At 31.1% G+C, this 20,535-nt stretch overlaps 2 protein-coding genes across 2 annotated transcripts in view; both read right to left on the reverse strand.

Moving 5' to 3' along the window:
• Positions 1-243: 243 nt before the first annotated feature.
• On the reverse strand, positions 244-9,590 carry LOC139517230 (lysophospholipase-like protein 1). Its single transcript, XM_071308010.1, has 5 exons — positions 9,457-9,590; positions 8,296-8,395; positions 7,529-7,695; positions 5,731-5,846; positions 244-650 (listed from the first exon to the last, which is right to left on the reverse strand). Exons 1-5 carry the CDS (start codon positions 9,536-9,538, stop codon positions 414-416), a joined length of 702 nt encoding a protein of 233 aa, XP_071164111.1. The 5' UTR covers positions 9,539-9,590; the 3' UTR covers positions 244-413.
• A 1,999-nt stretch (positions 9,591-11,589) lies between these two features.
• The window catches only part of LOC139517231 (outer kinetochore KNL1 complex subunit KNL1-like), a 34,421-nt gene continuing 25,475 nt past the window's right edge, over positions 11,590-20,535 (reverse strand). Inside the window, exons 20-24 of the mRNA XM_071308012.1 lie at positions 19,969-20,120; positions 15,137-15,243; positions 14,543-14,643; positions 14,115-14,237; positions 11,590-13,244 (exon numbers count right to left, since the gene is read on the reverse strand). Coding sequence (XP_071164113.1) covers positions 13,130-13,244; positions 14,115-14,237; positions 14,543-14,643; positions 15,137-15,243; positions 19,969-20,120 — 598 coding nt within the window. The 3' untranslated portion in view covers positions 11,590-13,129. The remainder of the gene's footprint in view (positions 13,245-14,114; positions 14,238-14,542; positions 14,644-15,136; positions 15,244-19,968; positions 20,121-20,535) is intronic.

Raw genomic sequence — 20,535 nt, forward strand, 5'->3', positions numbered from 1 at the left:
TGGTCTCATTGGCAATCATACAACATCTTCTTAGTTTTATATGGAAATCGTGGAATTCATATTAGTGGTATATGTTCTTTATTTACAAATTATCTTATAAAATCAATTCAATTTTTTAATAAAATCCAATCACATTTTTGTATCACTTGTTTACTGTCTACGCTCTTAACCATAGCTCAAATTAAATTTAAAAAACTTATATTTGGTTTTGGTATTAAAGACTTTTAAAGAATAATACCATAAATGCTCTGATCATTTTTCTTTATTTCAGAGAGATAAGATTTTTTTTGTGCTCAACCTAACTACAACAAATTAAACCCATCTGTTATAATAAGGCTTAAAATCAATCACTCCTGCATAAAACATTCTCAATATATTTTACAGTACTTAAGACACAACACAATTAATTCATATCACAATTGACTTGAATTTTCTGGTATTAATTTCAAAATCCATTCTCTCAACATGCTGATTTCCTTAAAGTTCATTTCATGATAAAAATTAAATTTATGAAACTCTGTTGATATTCCAATGTCTTGTAACTGTTTGCTTGTATTCAGTCCCCATTCTGGTAAAACAAGTTGGTCCAGATCACCATGACAACAAAATAACTTGGGTAATTTTGATTTGTCACTTACAGTTTCTAATGCCTGAAAAGAAAATTTAGAGTCATGTGAGGGATAGCATTTTCTATCTTACAAATGTAATGTGTAACAACAAAATGTGTGTTACTGCTTGTTACACACATTCTACAACTTAGACTGTGTTCACATTGACCTAAACTTGGTGTTGTGGCAGTGTAACTCACACATAAACTAAACATAATTACGTTCCCATTCAGAACTTTAATTTCCCCCATGTATATTTAAACCAGATGCTCCGCAGGGCGCAGCTTTATACGACTGCAGAGGTTGAACCCTGAACGGTTGGGGCAAGCATGGACACAACATTCAAGCTGGATTCAGCTCTAAATTTGGATTGTGATTAAATAGAAGACACAGCATAGGTTTCTGACGCAGAATGAATGTGGTCTAATGAACTTAAAATATTTTTTTTGCCTTTGAGCAATTCACTATGCTGTTGAATATTAATCCTCTCAAAAAAATGTTTGAAGAAATTTTCTTTTTATTTATGAAATCTGAAATGAGAAAAATTTAACCCCCCACACCCATTTGTTTTCACATCCCCCTTTCCCTTTTTCCAAAACTGATCTCAATTCAAATTTCTAATGGAGTTTGCAACAATAACTACTCATTTAAATACATCATAAAATATTAAAATGTAAAATAAAGTGCTTGTTATCACTGAATGGTAAAGATTGTTTTAATTTATCAGTTGGTAGAAAAAGTGAATATACATTTTATATTGTATAAAACAATGATTTAAGTTGATTCAACTACTATTCTGGACAAAGAAAGATAACTCCAATTGAAATATTAATTATATATCTGTATTGTATAAAACAAAGATTTAAGTTGATTCAACTACTATTCTGGACAAAGAAAGATAACTCCAATTGAAATTGCAATTAGATATTTCTTGCTATTGTGCAATACCGAGTAATTGAAAATATTTGCTATTGCACAATACTGTGCAATTGAAGATTTCTTGCTATTGCGCAATACTGTGCAATTGAAAATTTCTTGCTATTGCACAATACTGTGCAATTGAAGATTTCTTGCTATTGGTGAATACTGTGCAATTGACAATTTCTTGCTATTGCACAAAACTTAATATAATAATTTTGGATCCTGATTTGAACCAACTTGAAAACTGGGCCCATAATCAAAAATCTAAGTACATGTTTAGATTCAGCAAATCAAAAAAGCCCAAGAATTCAATTTTTGTTAAAATCAAACTTAGTTTAATTTTGGACCCTTTGGACTTTAATGTAGACCAATTTGATAACGGGACCAAAAATTAAGAATCTACATACACAGTAAGATTTGGCATATCAAATAACCCCAATTATTCAATTTTTGATGAAATCAAACAAAGTTTAATTTTGGACCCCCAATTTGGACCAACTTGAAAACTGGGCCAATAATAAAAAATCTGAGTACATTTTTAGATTCAGCATATCAAAAAACCCCAAGGATTCAATTTTTGTTAAAATCAAACTAAGTTTAATTTTGGACCCTTTGGACCTTAATGTAGACCAATTTGAAAACGAGACCAAAAATTAAGAATCTACATACACAGTTAGATTCGGCATATCAAAGAACCCCAATTATTCAATTTTTGATGAAATCAAACAAAATTCAATTTTGGACCCTTTGGGCCCCTTATTCCTAAACTGTTGGGACCAAAACTCCCAAAATCAAACCCAACCTTCCCTTTATGGTCATAAACCTTGTGTTTAAATTTCATAGATTTCTATTTACTTATACTAAAGTTATTGTGCGAAAACCAAGAATAATGCTTATTTGGGCCCTTTTTGACCCCTAATTCCTAAACTGTAGGAACCAAAACTCCCAAAATCAATCCCAACCTTCCTTTTGTGGTCATAAACCTTGTGTCAAAATTTCATAGATTTCTATTCACTTAAACTAAAGTTATAGTGTGAAAACCAAGAATAATGCTTATTTGGGCCCTTTTTGGCCCCTAATTCCTAAACTGTAGGAACCAAAACTCCCAAAATCAATCCCAACCTTCCTTTTGTGGTCATAAACCTTGTGTTAAAATTTCATTGATTTCTATTCACTTTTACTAAAGTTAGAGTGCGAAAACTAAAAGTATTCGGACGACGACGCAAGACGACGCAGGACGACGACGCCAACGTGATAGCAATATACGACGAAAAATTAAAATTTTTGCGGTCGTATAAAAAGAACCGATTTTTATATAAAATTGATACTTATAACACTTATTAATAAAGTTCTTTACAGAAATATTTGTCTAAACTTGATATATTTATTTGTTATAAAAAATTTACGTAGCCTTATTAACCCCTTATCAAGACTCATCCATCATCTTTGCCGACAACATAATTCATTTGAAAAGGTCTTCCCGAATCGACTGGATGTACACACTGACAGAAATATTTGCCACTGATCTGTACTCAAACAACGATTCACTCATAAATGCATTACTGAACCAGATGCTCCGCAGGGCGCAGCTTTATACGACCGCAGAGGTTGAACCCTCAACGGTTGGGGCAAGTATGGACACAACATTCAAGCTGGATTCAGCTCTAAATTTGGATTGTGATTAAATAGTTGACACAGCATAGGTTTCTGACACAGAATGAATGTGGTCTAATGAACTTAAAAAAAAATTTTTGCCTTTGAGCAATTCACTATGCTGTTGAATATTAATCCTCTCAAAAAAATGTTTGAAAAAATTTCCTTTTATTTATGAAATCTGAAATGAAAAAAATTGATCCCCCAATTTTTTTTTCACATCCCCCTTTCCCTTATTTCAAAACTGATCTCAATTCAAATTTCTAATGAAGTTTGCAACAATAACTACTCATTTAAATACATCATAAAATATTAAAATGTAAAAAAGTGCTTGTTATCACTGAATGGTAAAGATTGTTTTAATCTATCAGTTGGTAGTAAAAGTGAATATACATTGTATATTGTATAAAACAATGTTTTAAGTTGATTCAACTACTATTCTGGACAAAGAAAGATAACTCCAATTGAAATCCAATTGGAATTTCTTGCTATTGCACAATATTGTGCAATTAGATATTTCTTGCTATTGTGCAATACTGTGCAATTGAAAATATTTGCTATTGCACAATACTGTGCAATTGAAGATTTCTTGCTATTGCACAATACTTAATATAATAATTTTGGATCCTGATTTGGACCAACTTGAAAACTGGGCCCATAATCAAAAATCTAAGTACATGTTTAGATTCAGCATATCAAAGAGGCCCAAGAATTCAATTTTTGTTAAAATCAAACTTAGTTTAATTTGGACCCTTTGGACTTTAATGTAGACCAATTTTAAAACTGGACCAAAAATTAAGAATCTACATACACAGTTAGATTTGGCATATCAAAGAACCCCAATTATTCAATTTTTGATGAAATCAAACAAAGTTTAATTTTGGACCCCGATTTGGACCAACTTGAAAACTGGGCCAATAATAAAAAATCTAAGTACATTTTTAGATTCAGCATATCAAAGAACCCCAAAGATTCAATTTTTGTTAAAATCAAACTAAGTTTAATTTTGGACCCTCTGGGCCCTTTATTCCTAAACTGTTGGGACCAAAACTCCCAAAATCAATACCAACCTTCCTTTTATGGTCATAAACCTTGTGTTTAAATTTCATAGATTTCTATTTACTTATACTAAAGTTATGGTGCGAAAACCAAGAAAAATGCTTATTTGGGTCCCTTTTTGGCCCCTAATTCCTAAACTGTTGGAACCTAAACTCCCAAAATCAATACCAACCTTCCTTTTGTGGTCATAAACATTGTGTTTAAATTTCATTGATTTCTATTGACTTAAAATAAAGTTATTGTGCGAAAACCAAGAATAATGCTTATTTGGGCCCTTTTTTGGCCCCTAATTCCTAAACTGGTATAACCAAAACTCCCAAAATCAATCCCAACCTTTCTTTTGTGGCATAAACCTTGTGTCAAAATTTCATAGATTTCTATTAACTTAAACTAAAGTTATAGTGCGAAAACCAAGAAAATGCTTATTTGGGCCCTTTTTGGCCCCTAATTCCTAAAATGTTGGGACCAAAACTCCCAAAATCAATCCCAACTTTCCTTTTGTGGTCATAAACCTTGTGTTAAAATTTCATAGACTTCTATTCACTTTTACTAAAGTTAGAGTGCGAAAACTAAAAGTATTCGGACGACGACGCCAACGTGATAGCAATATACGACGAAAAATTTTTCAAATTTTGCGGTCGTATAAAAAGGGTGAGGTCAGAATTTTTTCTTGCACGAAAGTTTATATTTAGTTGTTTTTTTCGATGGTACCGATTCAATATTTAACACTATAATGTATGGGGAAACTTTGGATTCAGAATATTTGTTCATTCTAATCATCTGCATGAAATTGTGGAAAAATCCATCCCCCCTTTTTTTTTAAAAGTCAAATGGTCGTTCCCTAACTGCTAGAAAAGTTGTTCGAAAATTTGGTTCTACGTAATGAACATTTAAATGACATATAGTTTACAAGTGTGAGCAAATCTAATGTACAGGTAGCTAAACAAGGTGTATAGATGTGAACAAATTTAATGTGAAACTAGTGTACATTACATTAAACCAAAGGTAAACATGTTTACTGTACACATCATTTGGTGCGAACACGGCCTTAGACTTCTTTCTAATGTGATCAGCTGCATGATCATTTTTAAAACAAAAATACAGAGTCTTCCCATAAAAAAGCAACATAAAAAATGTTTATCTTATAACTTCTCAGTCATAATAACTTTTTTGTAATAAGCCAATGAATATTTTACATTTGAGTTGTCTTTTTATTAAGATTTGTTTCTAAGTTTAATATAAGTGATATTGTTTATTTATATACCTATTTTGGTACTTCTTTTTACCAATTCTTCAAATTAGGACAGGTCCATAACAACATGCATGAGACCCAGGGAAATCAATTTGAAACCTTAACTATGGGTTCTTTGAATGTTTTGAACTTTTAAAATAAAAGTTTAATTTTATATTTGACATATATGTCTGACTTGAGTTTCGATGGGGATGCCATGAAGTGCTGTAAAAATTACATGCAGTTAGGGAAACACACCTTAAACACCGAGGATCCATTATTTAGAAAACTGGACAGAGCAAACACTCCTGGAACTTGTGGAAAATATCTGTATGCCATGTGATATGACATAGCACCTCCCATAGAAAATCCACCTAAAAGAATAAAGTTAGAAATCTGTATTTAGACCAGGATGTCAGTTAAATAATGCACTTTATACAATTGACATACCAATAGTACTATATATATCTCTTGTCTAAAATTTAGCCCAACAATGATAGATCTGAAAATTATTAGTAACAAACTTTTTTCTTTTCCTTATCAGGATTTTTATCCTATGCTTCTGTCTCAAGAACACTGTTATTTTGTAATGCATTTCTTGAAGACATAGAAATAAATAAATTTGGAAAGTTTATTAAAAGAATTTGCAAGTTATACTCTGTCCACAATAGGGACAATATTTGTAGACAACAAAAATCAAAGGACAATAACTGTGTCCTCAGACCGTCAGTGACATTGTGATATCTACTCCCTGTACTGGGGTCACTGACCTAGATAACTCGGCCAACTTAGTTATATAAGAACACATATTTCTGTCGTTAATAATGCTTTCCTCAATGACTATATTTAGGTGATGTAAAATGGCATCAAGATAGAGTATCTTACAAATCTGCTGTTTTTGTAAGTTGTGGGGATGGAAAATACATACTGTGCAGTCACATCAATTGTTCATTATATATCTTATATGTTTAAATATATGACAATTCTACCACTAACATTTTCCATATTTAAACAAAGGGATACATGAACCAAAGAAAGAAATTCAAATTCTTGTAAGGTTTTATGTAACATTCTATTACATGCAGATGTAAATGGTAAAATTATCCCATTTGATTTCTTTCACTAAGTACTTTAAGGGTGCAGTTAACAGGATTACTAAGCACTGCCTTCCCACAAAAACATTCTTTTGAATAACACAACAACATCTTAAATTCTTAAAAGGCTTTATTTGACATTTCTATTTTATATAAATAACAATGGTTGAACTTTGATATGTTTGTCTTTTAACTATTCCTTTAATAAAACTCTTTGAGTGTGCAGTTTACCTATATGCTAAGTTCCATCTACTCAGGTAGGAATACTATTGATTGATGGTTTGAAAACACAATAAACTAACAACAGCTGTATGGACTATTATTCTAAGCTCTGCCGACTCAAGTGGATTAACTATTGACAGTTCAAACACACTATAAGGCAACAGAAAGCTTCTTTTAAAATACTTTATTCTGGCTGTTTTCCAAAATAAAGCATATATTTCATTTATTTAATAAAGAAAGTTTTGTTGAGCTTTTGATTTTGCCGTTTCATTAGGGACATTCTGTTTTGATTTTCCTCAGAGTTCTCTGTATTTTTGTTATTTTACTTTTTGTTAATGTCTTGGTGGTGTTGTGGAAGCATTCATGCCTCAAACGCAGGAGGTGGTGGTTCAAATCCCAGTTGGGTCAAACCATAAGACTTAAAAATTGGTATTTGCTCTTCTTCACTAAGCAAGCAACATTGTATATGTGAAGTAGGACTCACAGTAAGACTGATTGGATCAGAGTGAGAACAATGTGCCCCAGTAGGGTAATATGTCATCCTGTGGAGTGTACCCTTATAAACTAACACTTTAAAAATCTGGCTTAGCAGGTTGGTCTAGTACTAAGTAGGGTCTATATTTTTATATTCATATCACATTATCATGTTCTCGTCCTAAATATGTATTTATTTTACCACCCATCAGTATCAATGAATATTCTTACAGAGAGTTTAATAATATACATGTAAGTCTTTTTACCTATAATAATTCTGGATAAAGGAATGCCACCATCTACTTCAGTCTGTATCAACTGAGATAAACTCTTAGCTGTTTCATCTAAAGTTTCATGTTCAGATACAAATGGTGAAATATTTTTCCTGTCAAACCATACATAGCTTTTCCCTCCATTATTAGGTGTGTAAGGTCTAGAAATGACAAAATATTGGTGAAAAAAATAATCTTGCAAATTTTCTAATTAACAATTGATTTTAAACTGAATTTTTTTGGCAAACGAATAGTTCAGTTAATTCCAATATTAAACGTTGGATGTGCTAAATATGAACCATTGCTCATTTTGGAAAGCTGTTACTGTAAATTCATTATTTGTGGGATACCAATTTTCACAGATTAATAGGATATTTATACAGGTCAACCACAAATTTAAGTTTTCAATAAAGCACTAGTTTTCTATAAGCTTTTTGTAAAATTATGAAATCAAATTACCTGGAAATGGTAATTTTCCTTAAACTACAAAGTAGATACCAACAAAAATAAATGAAACCACAGAAGTTGCTAAAATCTACATCATTTGGTCTCTGGTGGACAGTTATATCATTGATAATGATACCACATCTTCTTATTTCCACATTTATATAGTCAATGAAGTGCACTGACAAAAATTAACTTATACAGCTCGATCAAAATTCATAATGGTGCAACATTGTAACCTGCACTTTTGAGTGTTGTTAATAGGTTATGTTACTTTTTTTTATGTTTAACAACTGTCAAATTTTTATCAATATTACCTTAAAGGAGCAGTAGGAAAGATAACCTTTAAATGAGGGAATTTAAAGTCATCATCTAGAATTGACCTCAACCAGTCTTGTACTCCTATACCAGTGTCACCTGCAATAAAAGTTTGATATATAGATTATACTAAAAATGTGACTGGTTGTTGTTTATTTAAAGGTCAGAATGTATATTATATCTTTATTCATGCTAAATATGTATTCAGTATGTCAAAAAATTTATTATTGTATAATGTGTATTCAATCAACTAAAACTAATAGAAAGTAAGTTAAACTGTAAGCTATTGCTAACTTATGATACCCTTATAATTAGGAAGTTGATGAATGATGAATGTATAAAACACATTACATGGTATAATTTGATAAGAATAAGCTTGCTTCTAAATTTCAATATCTTATTTCCTATTCTTCCTACCAATATTGTAAACTTACTAATATAAACAAAATCTAGAGTTGTTTTTTTTTTTTGCAGAATTGTTTTTTTTGTTTTATTTAATAGTGTGTCTTGGTGTATTTCCAATAGAACTAGACAAACAGTAAAGGAGTAGGTCCAGTACGGGCCGATTTTGGTCTAAAATTTCAGGTTCATCTGACAAAAGATTTTGGACACTTTTTGAACAGTTAAGTGTCTATTTCAGTTAATTCAATTAGTTTATGTAAAATATTTTATCTGATTTAGTCATTATAAACGCTCCGATTTAAGCTTACTAGTACATATGAAAAATCTATCACATATGCCAAAAAATGTAAATTTTCAGATGGTTTTTGTCAAAAATGAAAGTGGCCGCATCCCTGTTCATCCTCAACCTTTGTATATGTTATGTATTATCATCAAATACAATTTGTATTTCAATATTAAGAATGAACACAAATGCGGCTACTTTCATTTAAGACGGAAGTTGGAACCGTCTAAAATTTACCTAAAATGCTAAAATTGTGAAGATTTTAGTAATTTAGCATGACTTGATGATGGTAATATCCGATATATGTGCATTGTATTGTCAAAAACTGCCCATATTTATGTAGCAGAATCATTCTTCTTTCCAATAAATAACTAACAGTTTATAGTAACAGTTTACATTTTAACAATTTTGTAAAACTGCTATATTTTGGGGTCAAAAGGGGATCTTACTGGACCTACTCCTTTGTATAACAAACCTGATCCATGTAGAAAGAAAACTGCTCCTTTACAAACATCTTTTGTTTGGGGAACAATTCTTGGCATTAATGATAATGCCATGTCCTAAAAATTGATGTGCTAGATTTTGACACCAGACTAGAGTTATCTCCCATCTATTCTTTTTGAATGCTCTCCCCTAGCAAAGTTCTAAATGTCAATTTATTTGAAACTGGATTATTTTCATTTTCATAGCATATAAATGTTATTCAATGATTACTATTATAGTTCCATTTCATTAACAAGAATGGCTTCACCCCAAATTGTTACTATTGACGAAATCATCTATATACAGATCTATTATTAATGTCTTTTATTCTGTGACATGCGTCCCCAACACCATAAAAAAAAAAAATATTTTGAGATAGAAATGCCAACACAATCTTACTTTAAGTAATGTTCTATTATGCTTATTTGCAGACCTATGATTTTGAAAAGGAGGGGGCCTACAGCTTGGCAATATATGATATGGGACATATAAAAAGTCCTGCAGTAAACATGAATGTAGCTACATAAGGGAGGAGTGACCAACCAGATTTGTGTTCCTAACACTTGCTGTATTATTGTTATAATAAATTGTTAAAAACAATCAATAATACCTTTACTACTGGTATTGAATCATCAAAATCCTTTCTGGAAATAGGAACAAACTGCAGCAGACATCTCAAGACTAAGTCACTATTTACTGGGAAAGGTGTTTTTTTTGCATTTTGTCATTTGTATGAAATCTAACGTAATAACATTATGCCACTATCTTCTAAATTCCATCCAAGAAAATTTTGATCTGATTAAAAATGTTGTCAAACAGTTGTTATAAAACACTACAAAGTTAAATATCATTTAGATTCTGAGAGTTCTAAGGAAAGCAATCTAACCAAGTGACTCATGCATGATATGTAGGTTATATTATTCCAGATGTTACTCAGTAGCAGTTTACTGTTCAAAGAGATTGTAGTTTTGAAATAGATTCAGATTCAAGTCATTGATTAGTTGCCCAATAAAGCAAATTAAACAATTGCATTGAAAAATTAAATTAATACATTAATTAGTTAATGTGAACCAAACACTAAGATTTCTTCAATAAACCTTGAGAAAACTATCATTAATATACATCTGAACAAGAATGTGTCCAAAGTACACGGATGCCCCACTTGCACTATCATTTTTCATGTTCAATGGACTGTGAAATTGGGTAAAAAATCTAATTTGGCATTAAAATTATAAATATCATTTGGAACATGTGTACTAAGTTTCAAGTTGATTGGACTTCAACTTCATCAAAAACTACCTTGACCAAAAACTTTAACCTGAAACTCCCACTTTTATTTATTATGTTCAGTGGACCGTGAAATTGGGGTCAAAAGACTAATTTGGCTTTAAAATTAAAAAGGTCATATCATAAGCAACAAGTGTACTAAGTTTCAAGTTGATTGGACTTCAGCTTCATCAAAAACTACCTTGACCAAAACCTTTAACCTGAACGGACGGACGCACAGACGGATGCACAGACGAACGGAGCCACAGACCAGAAAACATAATGCCCCTCTACTATCGTAGGTGGGGCATAAAAACTTAACATTATCAATAAACATGCACATGTTCATTTCACTTATTTGTTGAAAACAGTAGATATTGCACATCCTTACTAGAATATACAGCAATACTCTTTATAGATTATTAGGCGGTGTTAAACTAGCCTTTTAAATTGCAAACTGTATTGTATAGCAACCCATCCATTTGTTTCTTTGTTCCATGAAGAAATTGACAGCCTTGTATATGTTATCAACTCATTTATTTATACTGGTATTTTTATTCAGACACACTTGTAAGAAAGGTCACTTTTACCTATGATCCATTCAGAAAATTTGGCAGTTTGTTTTCTCTTTTCAAATCTTTCCCATTTTGTCATTCTGTTGCCTATTATAGCTAACTATACTATATGGATCTTTTCTGATTGTTGAAAGACATACAGTGACCTTTAATTGTACACATACTTGTCTTTTAGTCTTAAGGGATAGGTAACGTTGACAATCATACCACATCTACTCATTTTATAATGTATGGTAAGATTTACAAAGTTGTATACATATAGATTGTCTAATTAAAACTGAAGCTTTATTTTCTTTATAAGATTTATTTCAAATTTAGTCTTCAGGTCAAAATTTGACAAAAAAAGAAGATAAATTAAAAAGAATTATACATATTACAATATATGTATGCATTTCAAGACATGCTTTATATACTGCCATATAAAAACAAAAGCTCTATACATTTTTGAATATCAAACTTTACATAGATAGATTTTGATATCAATGATATAAAACTTTATTAAATGCACAACACAGAATAAAATATCTTAACATATCAATGTACTCCCTCATAACTTAAAAATCATTAACATAATTTCAAATCAGAAACTCTTATGAAAATGAAAAAATTGATTACAAAGCATTTACATTTTGCACTAAACATATTGGTCTTAAAATACATAGGATATAAGCAAGACTCAAAAAACCTTCAAAAGTATTTCTTAAATGGGTATTTACTGTGAAGTGTAACTTTAAACAAACCACTATTGTAAATGAATCAGATATTTCTCAAATCTATTTATCTCATCATGAAATAACATTATCATGGTAGCTATAAGACATATTTTTTTCTAAAAAAAAAATGTATTAGAGGAGATATATTTTTCATATTCAAATTAATGAAAAAGGACAGGGTAATAATTGTCTCCTCAGTTGCTCACTCCTAGTTACAAAAGGATGGTTTGATAAATATTATCTTTATTTTGGCAAAATGTTCAATTATGGAAAAGTGTACTGTAAATTCAGAAATTATTGTGTGTCGTTATAATTGCGATTTTTAAAGAACAGATAAATTTGGGAGATAAACTATTGTGATTTTATGAAAATCTGTATATACAGATATCAGAATGAGAGATCTTATTATTTCAATACTAAACCAGTCATACTATCTGCATGGGATAATGTATTCCAAACATATTAATTCATAAAAAAACTTTTTAGTATTATAAGTATGGAAAAGTGATCTCAAAACATTTTAATGTGAAACAAGACAGACGGATGAAGAACCAATGGACACACAGACAGAAAAACATAATGCCCCATGGTGGGGAATATGATTAAGTATGGAATAGTGTAATCAAATCATTTGATTTATAAGTATATACTCAAAAACATTTTAATAAAAAAAACTTGGAATGGTGTACTCAAAATGTGTTAATTTATTAAGTAAGGAATAGTGAACTCCAACATTTTGATTTATTAAGCATAGAATAATGTACTCAAAAAATCTGAATTTATTATAAAGTATGGAATAAGGTACTCAAAGCATTTAATACCATAAGAACGTAATAATGTACTCAAAAATTTGTAAGACTCATATTGAATTGTACACTTAAAAATTTGCACTCAAAAGCTTGTTCGACTTACAAAACACTACTATAAATAATCAATTCATACTGATACAAAAATATACTACAAATTCTAATTTAAAACCAAATATATTAGATTTGATCCACAAATTGGAACAATAATATCATATGAGCTTTCTATGTAGTAATTTATAGTTTCCTCTCAAAAACAGCTGCCCTTAAAATTGCACATTGAGGATATCTTTACTTGGCTGCTGTCATGAAAACTTGGTGCTATCAGGTAGAACATCAAGATCAACAGAATCACAAAGTTTAACAAGATAATTGTGTCCTCTAGACACACTACGCATCTGGTCCTGTACATCTTCTGCTCTGTAAAATAAAAAGAATGCATGTTTTACATAAGTGTGTACATGTATTGTTGTATACATACTTATTGTGTTGCTTTTTTTTTACAGGCACTCATAATAATATATCAAACAGTTTAATTTAAGGTTGTTCGTGTATTTTTTGCAAATATAATAATCACCTTATTTTATGTAACTTATAACTGGCTCCAATGCAACAACAAACAGATTTTTTTTTAGACTCATCTCCATTTTATACTTATTTGCATCTTATATACTTGTATTATTAAGTCCATACATTTATTATTCTTTGGTGTGTTACATTCAAAGTTGTATATATATTTATATATAAAATTGTTTCACCAGCCTTTTTAGAAATGTACTATGTCATTACTGACTTCTTTTTACCCAGACTAATGCATTATTGTGCTTGTCAAGTAAAAATTATTTTATTTCATAAAAACACTGATGTTTTTATCAATAGCAAGATAAGTTAGCCGGCCTTTTTAAATGCACTTTTCTACAATACTATACATTTGTTTTGTCTACTAATTTTTGAGACAATCCACCATTCGTTTGTATTTTGCACCTTGTTGGTATTCATCATGAGTGCATTCCTCAGGATATAAATATGTTTTTCATCTAACTAGTAAACTGTATAAGCAATTATGGTTAGATTATCCAAAAACATTCAAATTTTGTTTTTTAATTCATGAACTTGTATCTAAGTTAACTATGCCAGATGAGTTTTAGCATCACAGCCAACAACTTTGACATTTCTCAGTATGTATTTTCCATGCCTACTCTAGTATCTAAAATTTCAACCTACCACATATAGGATATTTATTCTACATTCAACAACAATAACAGATATATTATTACTACGAATATTTACCTTATTCTACCCATCTTTACAGTAACTTCATGCAATATGTTACAGCAAGCATCCTCCACACTAAATGTTAATTTAATATTAACTTTCCTTAAAGATTTAAGTGACCACTTCTCAACCACAATACTGAAAAACAGATATTTTAAAAATATTTAATTATGGCAATTCCTGAAATAACAAAAATGAGCAAATTATAACCTTATTCTTTATCAGTTATACAAATTTATGTTCTGTGGGTAAAATAAAAATTCAAATGATTTGTCAAAGAAAGGAGGCACAGACTCCCAGTCAGATCAGAAAATCACCTACACAGTATAACTTTACATAATTAAGTCAAATGCAGGTGGCACACCAATTAAAAAATCATTTCACAATAACAGAATGAAAACATTTATTTTTTCAATAAAATCACTGCAACATAAGATACTTACAAGTCGTTATATACTGTCACAATATAGTTTAAACTTAGAGACGTAATTTGTCGTTTTAGGCACCTAGCATTCAGAACAATCATGGACAGCTTCTGCAACAACTGAAAAAGAAACTACTTACAATTGTAAACATAATCTAGATTTTTCCATCGATATAAAGTTCACATAAAAGGTTATTAAGACAGTATGTTTTGTACCTTTATATCCGTTTCTTTAATTTCCTAGAAAATCTTTTATCCTCTCAACAAATTGTTAAATTTTCTGATTAAATAAGTTCTCTTATGGTTGTTGCTTGTCATCTATTACTCAGAAGAACAATTTATAAGAGTAAATCTAATATTATTGGCTGATCCATCATCATGAGACAAGGTTGCGACATTTCAGCTATTTGCTAGGTCATTGATAAATTTCAAAGGTTAAGAACATGTACATTTCACCCATGGCAACAGAGATATGTTATATCGTCAATAATATACAATTCACTAAAACATTTTCTTTTTATAACAATTCTCACAGTAAAAGATCCTTTTACTTTTCTAGACATTGATAAAAGCCAAAAAGTAAACTTTTGAAATAACGTTACTTTCACTTTACCTCTGGTAAATCTGATATATATCTGAAGGTTTGGTGTAAAGAATCTCCATTATTTATTTGTTGTAATATCATAGCCTGTATCAACTTCATGCAAGGACTGGCAGAATCTGAAAAAATATAAGGATAATCACCACCAAGCTTACATATATACCAAAAGCAAAATCAATTATTTTTTTAACTTTTCTGATATTTAAACAACCATGGTTCATTTACACTTAAAGGGTATTTGGCATGAAATAAGGTACTATCTAGGCAACAAAATTAATTATGAAGGTAGAATTCCAAAGTTAAGACCATTTGCAATTTATAGATGACTTTGTTTTTTGTGTTTTTGAATGCTGTGTCATTAAAATTGAGAAAGGAAATGGTGAATATGTCAAAGCGACAACCACCCGACCATAGAGCAAACAACAGCCGAAGGCAACCAATGGGTCTTCAATGTAGCGAGAATTCCCGCACCCGTAGGTGTCCTTCAGCTGGCCCCTAAAATATGCATAATAGTACAGTGATAATGGACGTCATACTAAACTCCGAATTATACACAAGAAACTAAAATTTAAAATCATACAAGACTAACAAAGGCCAGAGGCTCCTGACTTGGGACAGGCGCAAAATTGCGGCGGGGTTAAACATGTTTATGAGATCTCAACCCTCCCCCTATACCTCTAGCCAATGTAGAAAAGTAAAAGAATAACAATACGCACATTAAAATTCAGTTCAAGAGAAGTCCGAGTCTGATGTCAAAAGATGTAACAAAAGAAAATAAATAAAATGACAATAATACATAAATAACAACAGACTACTAGCAGTTAACTGACATGCCAGCTCCAGACCTCAATTAAACTGATTGAAAGATTATGTATTCATCATATGAATATCAGGTACAATCCCTCCCGTTAGGGGTTTAGTATCATACTATCATAAAATATATGAGAAGAACATAACCCGTGTCATGCCAACAACTGTTTTTTTAGAAATAAATGTGTTTAGTTCCGATGCAAAGACCCTATCAGTGAATCAATGTTAAATCCAAAATATGCAATCTTTAATGACCTGACAACAGTATCGTAACTATATCCCCTTTTAATAAGTCTATTTAAAGGTTTTGTTAGTTTCTGAGGAGAATACTGACATTTTTGTGCTTTATAAAGAATATTTCCATAAAATTTTGGATGTGAAATACCTGAACGTATAAGATGTCTGCATGTTGAGTTATATTTACGAATTATTTCCTTATACCGGTGATAAAATTTAGTAAATGTTTTGACCAGTTTGTGATATATATATTAGCATATATATATCCTTTCATTCACATCAACATTGAAATTACCTTGAAATCATTGGATCATTAATAGAGATAAACATGAAGGCTTCACAATTTTTTGACAATTAGATATTCAGATACACATACAATAGCATTCCAAGTATCAATGGTATATCATAAAACACCGACATTCTTCATAAATATGTCTCAGGGGTCACCACACTTCAAAATTGTAGGGAGAAGTCACTTCGCTTTGGCAGCCAAACAGGGAGAAGTGAAGACTCAACAGGGAGACTTCAGGGAGAAGTGAAGGCCCAACAGGGAGACTTCAGGGAAAATCCACAGATCGCGTTTATACTTTTTATGAATAAATTTTTTTAAGAATCTATACCTTTTTGTTACTTTTCTAATCATTTTTGCATGACAATTGCTAAGGAAGTACATTCTGTAAGTCCTAGTTTTCCCATGCTTTGTAGTCTGAAATACTTTTTTATTTATACCTATGCAAATTGTCAAAAAATATCATGACATAAGGACCATAAGTTAATGGCATAAGAGCTATGTTTATTCTGGTAGGTCTGAATGAATTGAAGATTTGACATGGATCAAATTATGCTGCATTTCAAAGATTTTAAAATTAAACCAAGTCCAAGAACCTTTTAAAACAAAAATAATAATCAATTAAGAAAAGTTAAAATACGGTTTCACTGAGAGAGCCGTGGCATAGTGGTTAGTGCATCCGACTACTAACACAAAGGTTCCTGGTTCGATTCCCGTTTGGGATGAAAATTTCAGGAACTCAATTTTCAGCTCTCCCTTTACACCATCTGCGAGTATGGTCTTGAGGAAACAATGATAGTCCGTCAGAAGGGGACGATAAATGGCTGACCCGTGTTAAGAGAGAGACATATCTCTTGCACGTTAAAGACACCCTTGTAGATTTCGAAAAAGAGTAGGCTAATGCCGCTACAAAGCAGCACTTGCACCCGCAAAGTGGAAAGGGATTAATATAAGTTGCAAAACTTGTTTCCCAATCCACTATAAATAAATATGTTTAAACTAAAACTGTCTTTCATAGCTTAAATTATGATTAAAAAATGTACTTGTTCTTAAAATAATATTTATTCAGAGAGAAATCTGTTTGACATGTGTTGAAAACGTAAAGTAAAACTGTTAATTTCAAATCATGAACATGTAAACGCACACGTTTGCAGTATTTTCATGGAAATGCCGATTTCCAAAGTCAAGTTGCTGTTAGAAATGTATGTAATTGAATCTAAAACACTTCACAAGTGTTTAAATATATATGACTAAATCACAAAAAGTAACATCGGAAAAGTCTGGAATTGAAAAGGTACTTGTAAATCAAAAACAAATACGATTCGATCCGCGTCAAAATTCTTACTTTATATTTTTCAAAAATATATGACTTTAGAAGTAAATATTGTCGTTCCTAATCAAATAAATGAGCAGATATTCATTGAAATATTGTTTAAAGGACCTTTAGCTGAAATAAAGCAAAGCACATGTATCAGTCTGTAAAACAAAATCCTGAAAGAAAAACCGACTACGTTTTGTAGTTTATAATCGTTGTGCTGGTTCCCAGCAGTGTACTAAACTACGTACGTAGTAATAATACAAGCGTATACCAGTTGATAATATTTCGTGTTTAAAAAGAAATCTGATTTTTTTTTAGGGGCATCACATATTGTCAGTAAATATAAGAAAATTAAAATTAAAAGTCCATATCAATATGGATAAGTTAAATGATGAGAGTTGAAAAGATAAAATGGCACCATCTACAATTTTCAATAACAAAGATGGTGGACAATAAACAACAAAATCGAGATTTTTCTTTTTTCTTGCTTTTAGTACAACTGGGCAAGCAATTTTTATCTTGAAGTATGATACTATCCCAGAGAAATCAGTTCTGAATTTGGGGAAAACATGCTTTGTATTTCAATACATAATGGTCGTTAACGTTTGAATCGAGAATTTCTCAGTAAACATGAGGCGACATTGGGGAATTTTACTGAAAATCGAGGGTGACATAAACTTCTCCCTGGAGCTTCTCTAGAGAGAAGTAGGAACCTAGAGCGACAAATCACTTAGCCTGGTGTGGTGACCCCTGTAGTCTAATCAGGAATCTTTAAATAAAAGTGTAAAAAAGCAGAAAGAACTGAATTTAACTAACCAGTATACTGTTTATATCTGGCATCAATATGTACAGATGCAACATTGGTGTACAGATGCAACATTGGTGCACCAACTACTTATGATCTATTGTAAGTACTTATACATTAACCCATCTAAAAATTTTAATTGATGCATGACAAACCAACAGACCGATGCCAGGGCCGTAAATTGTCTTCCCTATAAGGGGAGGCAGTTGAGGTGCGCCAAGCAGAGTTAGGCGAAAAATTTTGTGGACCTTTTTATGCAGAAAATGCAATGTACTTCCCCAGAATTCACCTCTTGTTAAATTTATGTAATATTTCAATAAATAAGCGCCTGGAATATATTGGAAATATTTATTATCCAAAGTTAGATAACGTGTGCGGTTAAAGTAAGATCTTTTTTATCCTTTGTCCTGCTTAATGACTATTCAAAAGCTATTATTACTAAGTTTTAGGGAACCAATATTGAGGTGCGCCAAGCAGAGCTAGGCGAAAAATTTTGTGGACCTTTTTATGCAGAAAATGCAATGTACTTCCCCAGAATTCACCTCTTGTTAAATTTATGTAATATTTCAATAAATAAGCGCCTGGAATATATTGGAAATATTTATTATCCAAAGTTAGATTACGTGTGCGGTTAAAGTAAGATCTTTTTTATCCTTTGTCCTGCTTAATGACTATTCAAAAGCTATTATTACTAAGTTTTAGGGAACCAATATGCGTACTTAAAATGAAATGCCCCCTGAAGTTGAATTTTTTTTTTTATGGTTTATAAGGTTTTTTGACTGTCCAAATGGAGCTATTTTACATCATTTCAGACACACAACTTTCAAACCTTAAAATGAAAATGCATACTTAACAAAACTTTAATTATCAAATTCAAATCATTATAGCATAACTCAGTTTGTTTACACTGAAAGTTTTATTCGGTTAGGCTTTGTCAAATGCTAAAGGAATTTTTCTGTGCCTGGTCGAATCCCATCTCTTTAGCACTTATATGCATTCAATATTGCAACATTGTGACTTCTATGTAGATGTATGTGTTGCATAGAGAGACTACACAATCTGCTTTCCGTCATTGTTCACCTGTTCCATGTTTTAATTGCGTGACATTGCTTTCCAATGCTTGCTCTATCGAATATTTTTACTCAACCTCCTTAATAAGCGTAAGAGTAACAACAAGTACTATTAAAATAAAGTATGATTTTAACCATTTGTTTGTTTTTCAGTGTTTTTTTCTACATTTTTTCTCTTTTTTTATCTCGGTTTGCAATAGGAGGCAACTGCCTACATGCTTCTATGTAATTTACGGCCCTGGATGCACAGACTGGAAAACATAATGACCCTTACTATCATTGGCGAAGAATAAAAATTAGAATAATAAAACTGACCTTGTAATAATGATTGCACATGGGCTGAAGCTATTTTTGATTGTCCATTATCTGGTTCTCTTTGTTTATTAATTGACAGTCGCAAGGTATCATCGTAAAATAAAAATGTAATGAAATCATCTTCATAACTTTCAATAATCCATTCTGTCAAACTGAAATAAATGTAAAAATTACCGGTATGATTTAAAATAAACAAGTGAATCTGTGAGCTACTGCTGTGAAGCTGCCTTCCTCAGAGTATGAGGTAAACAAGAAGTTGTTGAGTGATAAATCTGAAAACATTTCACACTGTATAGTAAAACCAAGCAAAACTGATTAAAAATACAAACTATTCAAATGAAATTCCTCATTTCTGTTGTGAGGACTTATCAATTTTATGTATTAAGTAAAATACTTTGAAGACCTGTTGGTGACCCTCTGCTGTTGTTTTTTATTTGGGCGGATTGTTGTCTCTTTGACACATTCCCCATTTCCATTCTCAATTTTATTTCAATTTTAAATTGTATCATGCTACATATTATTCATGCATTTTTTCCCCAAATATACCAAAAAAATTATGGTCTGATA

The sequence above is a fragment of the Mytilus edulis genome, chromosome 3 (genome assembly GCF_963676685.1).
Source record: "Mytilus edulis chromosome 3, xbMytEdul2.2, whole genome shotgun sequence".
Taxonomy (NCBI): Eukaryota; Metazoa; Mollusca; class Bivalvia; order Mytilida; family Mytilidae; genus Mytilus; species Mytilus edulis.